The sequence below is a fragment of the Euprymna scolopes genome, chromosome 2 (assembly GCF_053919585.1).
Source record: "Euprymna scolopes isolate OS-2025 chromosome 2, ASM5391958v1, whole genome shotgun sequence".
Lineage (NCBI taxonomy): Eukaryota > Metazoa > Mollusca > Cephalopoda > Sepiida > Sepiolidae > Euprymna > Euprymna scolopes.
This window is the reverse complement of record NC_136483.1, coordinates 38,043,871-38,062,315: the sequence shown is the minus strand read 5'-3', so window position 1 is coordinate 38,062,315 and position 18,445 is coordinate 38,043,871. Positions and strand designations below refer to the sequence as shown.

The window sequence follows — 18,445 nt, the reverse complement described above, 5'->3', positions numbered from 1 at the left end:
AAAATGAGCACCCACTTTCTAGCCACCTGAGAGAGGGGGGATTTTTTCCCATGTTTATTGGCTAAACAGCTTTCGTTTATGCTTACGCATAGCGTAAACGAAGGCTACGGCTGTTAAATGGAAAATAGTCCCAGAGTTCAGGGGTTATTACCATGCAAAAGAAATCAAACAAAAAACTTTTTAGCCAAGAAACAGAAAAATGCCCCTCTCTCAGGTGGCCAGAAAGTGGGTGCTCATTCTAAGTTAAATTTACATTGAAAAGTGATCACCCACTTTTCGAAAAAGTAATTTCATGAATGTCATGAAAACTTTTTTTTTGCTACGTAAACGGTTTGCAGATTCGTTTTTAGCACACCAAAATCTACAATAAAATATTTCGTTATATATGAACGTGAAACGGGCCTTAAAGTAAAATAATACCGGATTTCTTTGAGCAGATTTGCCGTTTAGTTGTACAAATATCCTCAAACCAGATAATCACTAAAAGGGATTTTTAAAAGTCGTCACCTGCATCGAGCAAAAGTTTAAAACCACCGATTATATGCCAGCCTACATCATGGTAACATATATTGAGTGAGTTCCTAACAGTATTTTGTATAGTTTTTTAGTTTAAACTCATTTTCCCAAAATTTCCCCAAACTTAACGTGTTCGATACAGTCTGCTGCCATTTGTATTTTTCAGATATACCGATAAACATTGAATGTTTTTGAACCGATTATACATTACATAAAAACACTAAAATCTTATCCAGTTAGGTAGAACACTTACTTTTCTTGCCTTTGATAACATTTATTTGTTATATATTTATTTTTTGACATCTTCTTTGTATCTGTGTTTAGTAATATAAACCCTTTTCATTTAATGTAACGTTTAGTCGGCTCGAAAAACAGTGTTTATTGGTGTATTTGAAAGCTACAAATGGTGGTGGACACTGTTGATTACTTTAAGTTAGAGAAAGTGAGTTAAAACTAAAAAAACTATACAAAATACTGTCAGAAACCTACCGATTATGCCAGCCTATGTCATGGTAACATGTTCGGTGAGTTTCAGACACTGTTTTGTATAGTTTTTAGTTTTCAACTTACTTTCCCAAACTTAACGTATTCAACAGAATTCGCGACCATTTCTGTTTTTTGAGCCAATTAAACATTTTACATTACATAAAAACACTAAACAATTATCCAATTAGGTAGAAACGTAAATTACCTTACCTTTGCTTTCATTTATTTGTTTTTGGACGACTTTTTCGAATCTGTGTATAGTAACCCCCCTCCCCCCACCATCAACCAAATATTAATTACTAACTCACATTTTTTAAAACAACAACAAAAAAAAAAGCATTTAGCGTTTCAACATTTTTGCTACGTTCGGCTTCATCCACTGATTGTTGGTCAAGTCCAAAACATGAATGATTGGCAAAAACTCTCGAGGATCCAGATCAAATTCTGCAAGAGTACCATTTTTTTCAGTTTCGCCTTCTTTTTCACTTTTTGCAGTGGATTGCTGTACTAATATAAGAAACATGCATTTTCTCTTTTATTAAATTTTTCCATTACACCAAATTGAGCCACTGCAACGCGTGGCAGGGTACAGCTAGTATATATATATATATATATATATATATATATATATATATATATATATAGAGAGAGAGAGAGAGAGAGAGAGAGAGAGAGAGAGAACTTGCTATGTTAGTTGGTTGGTTGGTTGTTTTTTTTTTATAGTGTAACAACCTATTTTGAGTCATTTAACACCGCTCAAATTTTATAAAAGTTAAACAAAAAGTAAACATGTTCAATAAGTTAATACATTTAACAAATTATAAATTTTCAATAGATAGACATTTTATGAACAATTTTAATTTGGCTGTTTAAGTTTTAATAGCATATCAACCACTATGCGTTATCTAAAAATCAAATCCAGTCTACATAAGTTGTGTGCATAGATATCTATCTATCTATCTATCTATATATATATATATATATATATATATACATTGCACATATCTGCCTTGCAAACACACATACCACTGGATTAAGTTTTAGAATGTAGGGAACACATATGTAAGTGTGAAATAGTGTTCAAACGAGCCATATGTTTTAATACATTTTCTTTTTTCGAGTTTTGATTATTTGTGAGGTTCTATTTTCAATCTCCATTTCTTTAGGTTCCTCGACTTTGTCTAATGTCGCTATCAAAGTAGGTTATGTTATTCTTTTCCTTGATTTCTACTTTTTAATTGTATTTTTTTTTTGTTCTATTTTCAATTGTCTTTCTTAGAATCCGGAGGTCAGATTGGTGATCTTTGGCGCCTTTCACTTGTAGATACAGCCATCTGAGAACTCTCTTTGGCCATTTCTATATTGTTATCCATGTTTAATTTTGTTTCTGTAATAGGCTTGATTATTTTTATTTCTGTTGAATACATTTTTAAAAGATTTTCTTGAAATGATGGCCATTCATTTGCGTTTAAATTTATTAACTTTTCTATAAGTTTTTTATAGTTATCTATTTGAGTGGTGCCCTGAGGTTTTTGGTTTGTTTTTTGTACAACATTGGTAAATGTTTTTGTTCCCATATAGTTTTCAACAATTTTTCCAACTTCTGGGAATGGTAAAATTTTGGTATCTTTTCTATAAATTATCTCCTTTTCTTTCTTGTAGAGATTGCAGGTCCTTGAGAAGCCAGGATGTTGTTCATGGCAGTTTGCACATTTTATATTTTTGCACTCACTCTATGGTTTGGGTCACTTTTACCACACTTGCCACGCACTTGGCATCCTCTGCAAATGGCTTCCAGATGACCAAATTTCTGATATCTGAAATTACAAGGGAGCTGATATAAATTGCTGTACTTTTTTTTATTGTATATCCAATCCTGATATCTTCTGATATTGATGGTTTATAAAGGTGAGTATATATGTGTGTCTGTATAGTTTCATGTGATGGTAATTCTCTTAAATTCCTTTACACCCTGTTTTTTTAATGTTGTTTCAATTTCTTCTGGTGTTGCTAATAAAAGCAATCTGCTTCTTATAATACATTTTGAGGTATTTAATCTAGCATGTGGATATGCTTTGCATTTGAATTTGATGTTAAATATTAATTTTGAGCAGATTTTCTGCGGGTTTCTTCTTTTGAACTTCCACTAGCAGATTGCAATCTTGAAGTTTTTTTAACATTTTTTTGGACCTATGTGATATAACATTTTTTTGGACCTATGTGATATAACATTTTTTTGGACCTATGTGATATAACATTTTTTTGGACCTACTTGATATAACTTTTTCAATCAGAAAATGGATGATTTGTACAGTTTAATTCCATCTGGTGATTAAATAATAGTAAATTTTGGGACGTCTAAGTCAGTTTCAAAATCAGAATCAGATAAATTACTTTTGGATTTTTTAAAAGAGGAAGCCATGATTGAGTTTGGATTTTCATTGGTTCTATGTTCCACTACCCACCACAGAGTCCAACTACAGTTGGGAATGAACAGGGGGGGGGGCGGATAACCTATTTGCCTTGGGTGAAATAGGGATACAATACCAATATACTTGTGCCAAGAAAAAATCAGATCCTCGGCCAAATTCTGGGTTTTGTTTTGCTCAATAATCTAACAGGAGTCATCAGTTCTTTCTCTTAACACAATTGACCCTTAGCCTTCTAACTCATATAATATAAAGGGTTGGGAGGTGTTTTACAAGAGCAGATCAGATAATACGGTTGGGAGAAAAATAACTATATATGAGCTAGGACATGTCAAGATGAGCCGATATCCAACTGCCTGTTAGGCCAAGTAAGAACCAAAATAGTGTGTTGCAAGCCATTGACTACTCTGTTGCTGGATCAATGACTGCTCAACCACCAGCATTTTGTCCTGATGCCTTATGGGTCACCAGCCATGGCCAACAGGTGACCTCATTGGGGTAGTCTTACTCTTCTACAGAAGTGGAGTCGGCATATTCTACAACCCCGGCCGACAGAGCGGTCTTGCTATGTTCCTTTGTTATGAATAAAAGTGTAGCTAAAAAGGCTTTGTGGATATAATATTATAGCTAAAAAGTTCTTTGCTAATATATGAGGTGCCTTCAATAAGTTTCTAGACTTTTTTGTACAGGCATTTAAAATTGTCAAAATCTCTTGAAAATTCAGTATGTTATTGCTATACATCTTACTAGATGACTGACCAATTTTTATGATTTCAGGTTCAAATGAACAATTACAGCAGGAATTGGAATAGACCCTATTAAAACCTGATTGTCACAACTGGTGAATTTCAAAAATGCAATCTGGATATGAGGACACTTTAGAAGAATGATATGCAGTAAAATTCTGTTTTAAACTTTGGAAAAATGCCATAGAAATTTATGGAATGCTTCAGACTGTTTTTGGACCATCTTGCATGAATTGAGCATCAGTTTTTGAGTGGCATAAGAAATTCAAGGAAGGCAGGGAGTCTGTGAGGGATAATGAGAGGTGTTGGAGGAGTAAGGAAGTCAGAACAATAGAGTTGATTGACCAAATAAAGAATTTTATGGATAAGGACCGTTGTGACAATAAGTTATGTCTCGGAAGTAGAGTGAAAAGCACATCTTATTTTTCTTTTATTAATATTATTTTTTCCTTGTACACATTTTTGTGAATTATTCCATGGATTCTGCCTTTGGATTATTATGGACCATCTTCTTCCAATTACGGGATTTCCTTGGATTTTACTTGTACAAATGGAAATTCTTTTAACTTTCTTGAAATTTTACATTTGGATTTTACCGTCACTGGATTTTTTATTTTCCACCAGACTATCCATTCATGTGTAATCAACTTTTTCTTTACCATATTCCCTCTGCTTAACTTATTTTGTTTTCAAGTAAGATCTTTGACTTATTTGTTGTTTCATCAAATACTTCTGCATGCAAAATCCGATCCCGCATTTTGCTAATTCCTACCCTCTGATAAGAAGGAGAGTATTTCTTCGAAACTCTGCGGATTAAGGACTATCCATTTATCTAGTGTTTCCTTTTCAGATTAAATATGTTTTTAACTCATTTCAAAGTGTTTTTTAACATATTTCATTAACTGTTTGCTCATATTATAAGCTCTATTTCCTATTTGGTATTATCGAGCTTTTATATCTGGCTGAGATAATTTTATAAATATTAATTCTTTAATATTTATAATTTATTTTAATTTTACCATCTCGGATCATTTTGGTAAATTCAATTGTAATTTTCATTTTATATATATATATATATATACAGCAGTCATTACCGCATATGTCGAGAGTTTTTTGGTGAGTTTTCAATGAGTAAACAATCTTGTCATTTCAAAAAGTGTCCACCATGATCTTTCCACAGTTCTGTTTTGTTGAGGTGAATTAGGGGCCGATTTTTCATGTTTGATACTATGGTTAATTAATAAAAGTTCCAAGTCTTTATTAGTGAATTCTGTACCATTGTCAAAGCGGATACACTTTACTGCACTGTAGGGGGCCATGTCAAATAAATATTTTTTAGTTGCTAGCACGGTATCAGATTTGTTTTTTAAGAAATAGACCATTATTAAATCAGAATAATCGTCTACAAAATTTAATGCATACCTGTTTTCTCTGCCCATCAGTTCCACGGGACCGTTTAAGTCACAATGTACCAGTGATAGGATATTTGTGGCCTTCTTGTCTGGCATTTTGTTTTGGTACTTTGTCAGTTTACATTGTGTACAAACATCACAGTTTGTCAATTTTTTTTTAATGTTAATTTCATTCTGTCAACCACATTCAGCAACTTTTTGATATCTGGAATATTGCAGTGCCCAAGAATTTTATGCCATGCTTGTAAATCATGGCAGGTGGTTTTTGATAGGACTACACTATTTAAATGATATAGTCTTCCATTTTCTTTAGTATCAAATACAGTTCCATTCGGGGATAACAGTTTTGATTTATTGGGACTAAAGTTTATATTTGCACCTAGTTTAGTGGCAGCTTATACAGTAAATATATTTTGTTTAAATTTCAGGATTAGAAGAATGTTTTCCAGAATACAGAAACAAAGTTCACCTTTATTATTATTTGCATCACCTTTCTTCAAAATGATATCGTTTACTCGACTGCTGTCAGCTAGCTCAACAAGGGTTGAAGTTGGGATCAAAATTGATAAAATCCGATTCCTTTGTAATTACATGTGCCATTTCCCCACAAATGACAAGAAAGTTGTTATTGTTTGTTAAAAGTGTCAAACATACATGAAAATAAAAGTGTGTGTTTACTAACAGAGCTCTCCACATTTTTAATGGAGTCCCCTTTGAAATTTTTGTATCTACATTGGAAACTCTTGTGATTGGATTGCCCACAATTATAGCAAGTAATATTCATCCTTTTCTTAGGAGAAAAATTGTTTTTGGAAAAGTTGCGGTTTTTATTCGAGGTAAAAATATAATTTAATTTTGGTGTTATTACATGGGCATTTTTAAATTTCATGATATGTGTAGATTTGTTTTTTTCTGTGATCATTTTCTGTTTCCTCATAACTTCTAAGTGCTACCTTGCATTGATTAAAAGTCATGGATTTTTCTTTCTGAGTTATCACAGTGGATAATGGCTTAAAATCACTTGGTAACCCTTTAAGGACCATAGAGATTAACAGACTGTTGCTAATAACTTTGTCAGACATTTTTAATGAATTTGCTGTTGTTTCGGTCCTTATAATATAATCTTTAATCATCTCAGCTTCCATATGTTTTAGAGATGTCAGTTCAGTATATAAAGAGATAATTTGGGGTTTTCTTTTTAATAAATAAGGCTCTCTTAATATGTTCAATGCTTTGCAGTCATTGCCCAAGGCTTGTCACATTACCAGAGATAGACTTCTGTCATCTTAACACTGTATTAATTCTGCAAAGACAGTTGCATTATTTTCAATAAACTCAGGGTCATTTCTGTTTTCAGGTTGTGCCTGAATTATCTTGTGTAATTTTTGGATTCGTAAATATCTTTAAAATTTCACTTGCTACAATTCCAATTTTTATTCTGATCCACTGAAGTAAAGTCTTCCGCTGGGCCAATAACCTTTTAAATTGGTAGCCATGTTTAATTTCAGAAGAGTTTCCGATGGGTAGCTATTTTATACAAGTTCTATAGATGAAGAATTTTTAGTGGGTAGGTGTTCTGTAATGGTTCTGGACTTTATAATTTTGCAAGCAAAGAGAAAAAAATCCTTCTCGTGTTGACATGAAAAAATTATGTGCTGGAATGCTAAAAGATTTAATTTTTATGAAGCAATTCTGGTTTCTGATTGGTTGATAGCAGAACTTTCAATTTGATTTGCCCGTTTCTATTGGCAGCATTTATAAATAGAATCTTTCAACTTTTAAGACATCAAAAACATTGCAATTATGAGACAATTGAGGAGATGAAAGATGCTGTGATGAGGATCATTGACATGCTCACACAAGAGGACTTCCATGGGGCCTACCAGACGTTGTTGGAATGGTACAACAAGTACATTGCAGCCGGAGGAGATTACATGTGTGTTCTATTAATTAAAGTGCCCGTATGAAAATGTCTGGAACCTTATTAAAGGCATCTTGTAATATCATAGCTAAAAAGTCTTTGCTAATATAAAATTATAGCTAAAAATCTTTCATGGTATATTAACGTTTTTTTTTTGTCATTTAATGTTAAAACATAATACATTTTGTAAACAATTTATTATTTACAAACGAGCAGGGCTATTCGGCAAGAACTTTTTCGATCATGGGTGTGTACATCACACACATTTTTCTAGACAAAACTAGTTACAAAAATGGGACTCAATTATCTTAATATACACAATCCAATTTATTTTATATTCTTTATTATTCGTTTTATTATCTTTCTGTTGACATTATTACATACAGTTTGATTTTATTTAGAACTCTGGTGACATCATTTTCTTATTCATTTTAGCTAGCTCAATCAGATCCCTACATAAGTGATGGCCTTCGGGACAAGATCAAAGTGTAGTATCTGTTCTTCAGATGCTGCACTTCAATTTCTTGTTCTCTTTCAGTGGAGGAGAAATCCTTCACGACTGAGACAATTTTTATTTTTGTACCTTTTCTCCACGTTAAAAAACGACCCTGGTGTCTAACTCTGTCCCGTGAGGAGGCATAGTAAATAGGTACATAAGTGAGTGCCTCAACTCCTACATACTTGAGTGTCTCAGCTATCTCCTATATCAACATCAACCACCCTACACTTTCTAAAACAAAAAACTTGCATCCGATAATCAACTACAAATTTCCAGATTCTTTTACTATGAATCTTTTGAATTTTGCACTTCAGTGGTTGACTGATACTGCAAGAGAATATCATTAAAATGTATTGATAGAATGTTCTTACCTTAGTTATGTCCCCTTGGATTTGTACAACACCTGGAATGGGAGCCATGGCTTGCAAGTCAACGGCCACAATCTTAGCTGCTTCTTTGTCATTTTCGGTAGAATTATCACTGTAAAATAAACAATTATTTTTATGTTTAATAAAATGTATTCAAAGAAGATTTATATATATATATATATATATATATATATATATATATATATATATATATATATATATATATATATATATGTCATGTATAACGTAGGTAAATCAGGATTTTATAAGCCAAACATATTTTATTAATTGTACCTTAGATAAGCAGAGATCATTTTGTTCTATCATATTTTTTTCCTTTTTTTAACCAGATAATCTAAGAGGAAAAGTGGCATGTGTCATTTTCTGTTACTTCACCCTCCTTTGCCCTACTCCCACTCCTACACTTTATTACGAAATATTGTACATGTCACCTTTCATAAAGAATTTGAATTCCTCACCAACATGCTCACACAAACAGTCTACTCAACTAGACATGTGACCAACACTTGTATAAATCAAGAAGCAAAGAGATTGTTGCCAGAGAGATTGCCATTGGAGGCTCTCACTATCAGGTCAGCCATGGCTGATGAGAAAGAAAAGAAAGAGAAGGATTATAGAAGCTCTCCACTGTCACTTTATTTTTGTCAATTTTTACGTAGTGCAACACCTCACTCATTTGGTCCTTGTGAGATACATCAGAAGTATTACGAAAAATTATGCAAAAGTATTTGCTTTCCTTGATCTGATCAATTATTTTCTTTCTCACCTGCTTTGCCAAAATGCTCACAAATTCATTTTGAATTTCTGCTGTAAGAAGTAACGATTTTCTTTCCCAGGTTAATTTTCACCAAATGTTCACGGAGCACAGGGTCATACTTGGCCAATAAATTTACCAATTCTAAAAAATCCCTTTGTTTTCTTGATCTCTTTCATCATTATGGATGTCTTCCCGGTGACCCCGTAGTGCCAGATTCTGCTTGGCAAGAAACCTGATGATGTCCAGCAATCTAGCTAGAATTTCCTACCATTTCTTAGTTTCCTTCTCAATAAGATGTTGCTCTACTTTGTCAATTACTTTTCTTTCAGCAAGTCGGATCTCTAGATCATTCCAGTTGAGATACGATTGAGCATGAGATGTGCTAGAGCTTCATGTTCTTATACTTTGGGGTTTAATTTCCACCAATTCATAAAACCCACATCAGCTGAAAAAAATCAACAGTCCAGTTGAAAACAGTCTGCAGCAGAAGCAAAATAAGGAGAATACATCATCCATGTTCTCAAAATTTTCTCACTGTTGCACAATTCCCGATGGAACCATTTTTTTAAGTTATCGTTCTAACGTCGCCTTTTGTTTTGTTCCTGATCGGATTACTTCCTTAAATTCATGATCAAGGTGCTGCACAGCGGTAGATCCCTGCCGAACAAGCATAGTGCAAATTTTACAATTAATCTCAACTGGCCATAAACCAACATCTGTAAAATCTGTTGCAGTGTATGTTTTCGCACCATGATTGCCTTTCCAATTCTTCAACTTTAAGCGTATAATCATCATTGACAGTTTTTGATGTATCAATACTGTTAATGTCGACTTCCGAAGTAACAGTATCAACGTTATTAATATCAATTTCATATTCGGTTCCAGCATGATTTTAAACTTTTGTTTCAGCCATTTTGGCAATAGAAGTCTTTTCCATGAATTTCAACAGTGTGCCGTTATTCTTTTTTGCTTCCTTTTCTTTTGTTTTTCGATTTTTACAAAATGACACACCACTCTCCTTCATTTTTTTCATTACGTTACCTTCTTTGAAAATTCATGCAAATATTCTGAAAAAAAATGTTAAATTCTATTTTTAGCACAGTATTTCTCTGCATAAGCACTTTCTTGTGTTGTTCCGTACTAGTACCATAAAAGGCGAAATATCACCCCCATAAAATCATTTTTCTGAGATAACCTAACCCTAAAAATATATATATACATATATATATATATATATATATATATATATAGAGAGAGAGAGAGAGAGAGAGACCGTCACTACCCCCCCCCCCCAAAACAAGAAATTTACGGTGAAAGAGTGTTTCATTTTATTTTCTATTTTGAATGTTATATATGTTTTTGACTACTTTTCCATTCTGTTGAGTATTTTATTTTCTATTTTTGTGCGGTTCAGTTTTCAAACGTGTGCGCAAAAACAAATCTGAAAACGAAGCTCTTCGTTCCTACCTTACAAAGACAGGGAGGGTGGCATGTTTCGCCTTTTTGAATTCTTACGACTCTTAAAAAGTTAATATTTTAGGTGAAATAAAGAGTGTTTAAAACTACTTTAAGACACCAATAAATGATTCAGGTAGGGAACATTTATTTGCTGTATATTTGATTTTTTTACTACTTTTTCGAATCTCTCTGTATTGTAAAGCAAACGCCCAAAAATAATTAAAATCCTATTACCTGAATTAATTCATCATAATAAATTTCGGTTTAATCATAAATACATCCATGATTATAAAATTTTGTTAATAGTTTGAAAAAATCAATTACTTCGTAATTGTTCGAAACTTGACAAAAATTTGGCAGTATTTAAACTATTAAATAGAAAGCCACTTAAATAATATTTGAGGTGTAGCGCTCAGTTCCCATTTAAAATTATATCCCCTGATATGACGATCATAAAATCTGTTTACAGTTGATTTTATTCCGTACTTGCTTAATGTTTCTACAATTCCAAAATTACGTAATTTCCTCTTGCTAATTTTCCATTGTATCATTTAATTATCAGTGATGTTTGAAAGTATTTCTCTTGTCAAAAATGTTTTGTTTAATTTTTCAACATTTTTTGAAACATGTAAATCAACTGCTTTCTTTGAAAGATTACCTAGAGAATTTGTGAAACCGTTTTAAAACTGTTTTACAAATAAAATAAATTTACATCATATTTTAATGTTATTATCATTTTAGTTTTAGTGATCATTTAAAAACAATAAATGTTTATCATTAGCACCAATAATGAAAAATTAAATTAAAAATTTAAAACAATCGGTTTTAAATTAGGGATACATTTTTCGGATTCTGATACTTCCAAATTTCTAATTTTTTACAACCTTTTCGGTAAAAAAATTTCAAATTTTTTCTTAGCTTTTATTTTTGTTTATTTTTTTCTATTTTCTATTTTCTATTTTTATCCTCTCAAAATGCCACCTCCCGACATGGGCCACTCGTAAAATAGGTATACATTTTTCTGATTCCAATATCTCCAAAAGTTCCAATTTTTTACAAAATTTTTGGTATAAAATTTAACACATTTTGTTAACTTTTATTTATTTTTATTTATTTTATCTATTTTCTATTTTTAACCTCTCAAAATGCCGCCCCTGACGTATGCCTCTCATAAAATAGGGACACATTTTTCTGATTCTGATACCTCTAAAAGTTCCGATATTTTAAAAACTTTTTCATATAAAATTTAAGATATTTTGTCAGCTTTTATTTATTTTTTCTCTTTTTTTTTTTTTACCGTTTCAAAATGACGCCCCCTGACATGGGCCGTTTGTAAAATAGGGACACATTTTTCTGATTCCAATATCTCCAAAAGTTCCAATTTTTTACAACATTTTTGGTAAAAAAATTCTGATTTTTTTGTTAGCTTTTATTTATTTTTTCTATTTTTTATTTTTAACCTCTTAAAATGCCACCCCTGACGTATGACGCTCATAAAATAGGGACACATTTTTCTGATTCCAATATCTTTAAAAGTCCTGATGTTTTGCAACCTTTTCGGCATGAACTTTCAGATTTTTTGTTAGCTTTTATTTATTTTTTTACCCTCTCAAAATGCCGCCTTCTGGCATGTGCCGCCCGGCACGTCCCCCCCCCTCCTATGTTATGACACTATATATATTATATATATATATATATATATATATATATATATATATATATATATATAGTGAGAGTATACTAATATTTGATATAGTACCCAGGCCCTAAGTGGCGAGAAGGAACCATAGATTTTGCAAGATAATCCATTTAGGTAATGTAATCTTTGATGTTAAATCTGCTCTCCACATTATCTCTTAGTTATCTTGCCTCAGTTTGTCACTGAAATCAGACTTTGTAGAAGGAAAGGATGTTCAGCATGTCGTACATGCGCACAGCATGGCTATTTACGTGTAGATATTTCTATAATACTCACGGCAATAAATATATATAAAATATAAACTTTATATGCATTTTTATAAATTGTGAACAATATTAATTAATCTTGATATGATTTTTACTTGTAAATTCTTCTATATTTTTTATTTCTTATATATATTCATCTTCATCTCCATAGGAAAGATTATTCCTGTCCTACTTCTACCAGGCAACACCGATACACTCGTCCCACAAGTTGGTAATATTTCTGTATCACTCCGAAGAAGGCTCACAGAGCAGAAACAAAGATATGAATAAATAAAAGCTAGTGTTACAAATTAATAGTTTCAAAGTAGAAAAAATAATGAACATTTCTACGAAATGGGGCAAACTTGTTGAAAAATGGGCATGGCGTGACTTTTCACAAGGATGTTTGAAGAAGCATTGCAACAAGGAAGAAACTAACGATGTTATTCATGCAAAATGTATTGCTTGAATAGCGACACCAGTTAAAAGGGAAACTCTTCATGTAATGAAAATAGGCGACTAGTTTTGCATTAGCGACACCAGACTGGTGAAGAAAAAGATTGGTTTTAATCTGGAAACCATAACACAGAAGAGTGAGGGACGGACATTTAACAAAAAAATCTGTTCTTGTCCAGGAGTAAGAAAACACACACACACAAAAAGAAAAACAAAACAAAATAAAACAAAAAATATATATATATCTATGTACATACCCGTGACGAAAGGAAACTATCATATTCTAAAAAATACGTAAATTGATCAAGTATTTTTATTTTGCAAAAGAAAATCGGATATGTTTTACTAATAGACAATAAACCGAAAAAATAGTAAAGAAACATAACAAATAAATGTTAGTTACTAAAGGCCAGATAAGTTACTCTTCTACCTACCTGGATAGGTTTTAAAAACTTATTTTAAAGCGTTTACTTAATTCAAAATAAATAATTAAGTTAGAACAATAAGATGGACGATATGAGACGATCATCTTGGAATTTTCGATAATTGCTTAAAACTCGAAAATAAAATGAAATACTGGCAGAAATTCGCCTAATAAAAGCCATTCTTGCGGTTTGTTGTCTATAGTAATAAATGCCCAGAATATAACTTTAAGCAATTAATGAAAATTCATAAACATGGCGACATAATTCTCGCAAGTTTGAATTATGTGGAGTTATCTCCCTTTGTTTTTTTCTTTTTGTTTTGTTTTAGGTTGTTATTTATGAAAAGAAAAAAGGGATAAAGCAAGAAGAAAAAATGTGAAGACAAAGAGAGGAGGAGAAGAAGATAATGTTCGACGGCTGATGTAGTAAAACATATAGCTCTCTCTTTTACACATATGTAAAGTTTGTGTTTCTGTCTTTTGGAATAGATCCTTTTGAAACTAGTCAACAGGTGTGGTTTTGAAAAAACAGCTTGGGCTCACAATAACCATGTTGACAACATCAACCCATGTTTTATTATCCATATTTATTAACATCTTAAATTCACAACGACAACGGTGAAGATAGCAGTGGCACAATTATATACCCATCTAACATGTAACACTATCGTTTTTACTTTCGGTCCTACAAATGAAATCTTTTTCTTTTACAAACAAAACTCACAAATTACACATTTTAAATTTAACTGTGAAATTTCTTGGAATTACATCAGCGATATTGCAATGGTCAGACTGAGGTTGAACCTAATGGTTGAAACAAACACTTTATCAATTTAAAAAAAAAAATTTTTTTATTATTCACAAAAAATACCTTCTTAATCGGAATCGTGATTAAGTGGCAGTTTTTATTTTGAATTTTTCAATTAATTGTTAAAATACATAGTTTTAGTTATTTGTGATTATTAATTATTTTCTCTCTTAGACAAGGTCGTAAAATCTAATATGTCCTGCACTATTGGCCAAGCTCCAACCCCTGTCCTTTCACCACAATGTTGCATCCTTGTGCCTGTTTTACAAGTACTTTAATGGAATGTGCTCTGATGAACTCATAGCACTTGTGCCTCCGACCAATAACAAAATCCCACCCTTTCACTGTTGAGGTCCATAGATGCCGGAAAGCTTTCTACTCTAATAGTTTCTTCTCTCAGACTGCCAGACTTTGGAATTCTCTCCCTGTTTCCTGTTTCTCTGACTGTACTAACATGCAGAAGTTTATAATGTAAATAGACATCTCGCTATTCAACTCTCCACAATTCTCTCTTAGACACGATTTTAATAACCATCATCTCAAAATTTCAGAAACATACAATAACTTTTGTTACGACTTCTGAAAACGCTTTCTCAACTGCAGAAATCTCTTTCTCCTCTGCTCACATCCATCATGTTTTTCTAAATCACTTTAAAAAAATCACACAACTCTGAACATGCACCTTTTCCATCACTATCATCACAAAATACTGAAGCAGAAAAGTAACTTTAATTATTTTGAGATTCTCTTTGATAACATAAAACTAATCTCACAATACAATTTGATACATGTGTTGTGTACAAGATTACAATAGGAAAGTTCTAATAGGAAATTTATGATCATATATATAATCGGCTACATTTTACAAAAGTAATAAGAAAATTTGTTTTAATTTAATGGGTAAATTATTAAGTAACACATATTTCCTCAAAATTCATTTTTCAACTTTTTTTTCTTTCATTTTTACTTCTGCCTAATCTACTTCCCAACCAAGTTCTGAATATGACCTTAAACAATGAGGACCCAATTTGGGGCATTTTAGACAGTATGAAGTCACTTAAGTCAACTGATAAATACATTTACAAAATATTTTCCTACAAAAGTTAATCGATAAATATTTAAAGATATTAAAAACTTGAAGCGTTAGACTTTCATCAAAATGACTGAATTTAGTATTAAATAACCCAAAAGGTCGATATGAAAAAAAAAACAAAAACAACAAAAAAAAACAACCAAACCATAATAAAATTTGGATATTCAATTTTAATCTATAAATTGAAAATATATTTTCAAAAAGACAGTGTAACTTATATTTACTTACCTAAAAAAGTACATTCTTCTTAATTTCTAAAATTGCAAATATGAATACATTCTCCATTAACAGAATAGAAGATTAACAGAATTATACAGGTGCATATTTCAATAATAATTTTTCACATGATCAACAGATAACAACATTACTACTATTTTTATGTCTGCGTGCATACATATATTTTCATTTTTTTTTTACATAGAGTTCACCACTTATCAAGGCCCAAGGGCCATTCGGGGATAAGGGTTATTGTGTGTACAGTAATCAATGGAATAGTGTAGTAATAGTATTGGAGAATTGATAAAGTGTCATTACTTAAGGGGGCGGTTCATCAGGAATTTGTTTGTGTTGGACTTGAAGACATCCAGGTTGAAGTCGGGAGGGATACAGGCAAGGGGAACAGAGTTCCACAGACGTGCAGTTCTAAGAAAGAAACTTTGTTCATGGAATCTACGTTTTGATTTAGCCACAGATAAGGAATGGGGAAGATTATTGACGGTGGTTTCAGCTAGTCGGGTGTTTTTTGAAAAAGATTGGCGAGGGGGGACCAGAGAATGGAGCTCAGATGAGCACTTGCCATGGAAATAACGATAGAACAAGGACAAGCTCGCTACGTCTCTTCTGTGGGAAAGAGGTTGCAGAGAAGAGAAAAGGGCATCCTCCACCAAGCCACGTCTATTTTGTACTCTGTCAAGGCAGGATAGACTGTTTTTAGCAGCTCCTGCCCATATGTAGCTGCAGTACTCCATTCTTCGATGTACTTGGCTTTTCTATAGATAGAGAATTGCATCATTAGTTAGATATCTTCTGGGGCGGTAGAAGGATCCTACCATCTTTCCAGCGACCTTGGCAACAGACTTGATGTACGTGTTCCATTTAAGATCAGGAGTAAAGGTAAAACCCAGAAGCTTATCAAAACATGGGGCCTCATCTAGACGAGAGCCATCCATTTCAATTGATGCCAGATGGGGATCAGAGCGTTTATGATGTAGAGATAGGAGCTTGGTCTTAGATGCATTAAAGGTAACCAGCCCCCTTTCCCCCACTGTACCACGCGCTCAAAATCAGAGGAGAGAGAATTAGAGAGAACATCATCATTTACGGCCTTTGATGTGTTGCATAGATGGTCGTATCATCAGCATAGATGTCAATGAAAGATTTTAGTATGTGTTTTGGGAGATCATTGATGTAGATCAGGAAGAGAGTTGGGTCCAGAATGAACCCCTGAGGGACTCCAGCATTAATACTGTGGGCCTCTGATTTCTGCCCATCAACCACTACTCTTATGAGCCTATCAGAAAGAAATGATTTAATGATCGAGAAAACATTTCCAGTTATACCGTAGCTAGAAATCTTGTGTAATAGGCCTTTATGCCAGACCTTATCGAAGGCCTTTGATATGTCAAGAGCAATTGCCCTAGAAATGAAGCCTTTGTCAAGAGATTCGCTAATCTTATGAGATATAACAGTTAGCACATCTGCTGTAGATCTAGCAGAAAGGAAACCATATTGCGTGTCGCTAAGGTTATTTCTGCTGAGGTGGTTGACTACTTCTCTATTTATTGTGGATTCCAGCAACTTACTCATGACACATAGGAGACTTATTGGTCTGTACTGAGAGGGAGATGACTTATCACCTGAATTCTTAAATATAGGGCATATTGATGAGGTTTTCCAGGGTGTTGGGAAGCACTTTTCCTTAAAGCAATGCTTAAACAGTTTTGTAAGTATGGGGGCAAGTTCTGGTTGTAATTTTTTAAACACTATAATTGGAATACCGTCAGGACCAGTTGCTTTACTGGAGTCAAGGTTCTTGATTAGCTTGGCGACCTCACACACAGATATTTGTATGTTGCATAGTGTGTTGTCTGTTATAGGAGGGAATATGGGGAGTTGATGGCCTTCGTCGCACAGGGTAGAATTTTCCGCAAAGTTCTTGGCAAATAGTTTGGCCTTGTTGGATGCTGTCGAGATGACCTCTGATCCATTGATAATAGTTGGGATAGAACGCACGTTTCTGTTCAGGATCCTATTTGCTATTTGCCAGAACTGGTGGGAACCAAGCCGCTGCTCAGCTACTTTGGATTTAATGGATTGAGCATATAGTTCTCTTGCATTTTTTATTACTCTTTTACAGTGGTTGCTGGCGGTCTTGAAAGCAGCTTTAGTTTCAGTGCATCTATTACGTTGTTAGCTATGGAAAAAGTGATTTCTGTGTGCGATGGCAGCAGCACATTCAGGGGAGAACCATATATTTTTTATTGCTTCAATGAATATTCAACTAATTTGCCATTACCAACTGAATAAAATTCACATATTCTATTTTTTTTAAACTTCATTAACATTAAGGCATTATACTAAATAATTTAGCTACAAAAATACATCTTTCTTCTTGGTTTCTAAAGTAGTTGTTAGGAGACTAGAACTACAATCCAGGGGAGATAACTATTTTTCCTGTTTCAGGCGAAGTTACCTCCTTCCATTTACCTCTGTTATGTGAGTCGTTGTGTGGAGACGCAAGAACAGAACAAGACAGACGCCAGCAGGCACCAGCGGAAGGATAGTTTTAAATCCAGGTAAATAAAGATATAAAATATAATAATATAAATATATTACTTCCATCCATGATAGTTGTGACATACAAGCTCAAGAAATATCAAACTTAATCTGATAGATGTAATTTGTATTATTCTAATTGTTGCCTTCCTGCAAATAAAATGTCTACATCAAGTCAACTTTGAGTATACTAATTTCTTCCACTACTTTCTGTCATTCATATGCTACACAAATACATGCAGATATTCATGTTCAGCCATAATTTTCTGCAAGACAATTAATAGTTTTGATATGTCAGCACCAGGGTTGCGGAGTCGGATGGTAAAAGTCCA

General features: G+C 33.0%; 1 protein-coding gene and 1 long non-coding RNA gene across 5 annotated transcripts in view; one reads left to right on the top strand and one right to left on the bottom strand.

Annotated features, from left to right (window-relative positions):
* The window catches only part of LOC145291225 (uncharacterized), an 80,796-nt gene extending 75,750 nt beyond the window's left edge, over positions 1–5,046 (top strand). The window contains exons 3-4 of the long non-coding RNA XR_013869354.1: positions 2,665–2,910; positions 4,209–5,046. This is a non-coding gene — a long non-coding RNA (uncharacterized LOC145291225). The remainder of the gene's footprint in view (positions 1–2,664; positions 2,911–4,208) is intronic.
* The window catches only part of LOC145291202 (tRNA (cytidine(32)/guanosine(34)-2'-O)-methyltransferase-like), a 71,612-nt gene that overhangs the window by 35,075 nt on the left and 18,092 nt on the right, over positions 1–18,445 (bottom strand). For all 4 annotated transcript variants that reach the window (XM_080136794.1, XM_080136811.1, XM_080136787.1 and 1 more), the window contains exon 4: positions 8,381–8,489. In XM_080136794.1, the coding sequence (XP_079992920.1) occupies positions 8,381–8,489 (109 nt within the window). The remainder of the gene's footprint in view (positions 1–8,380; positions 8,490–18,445) is intronic.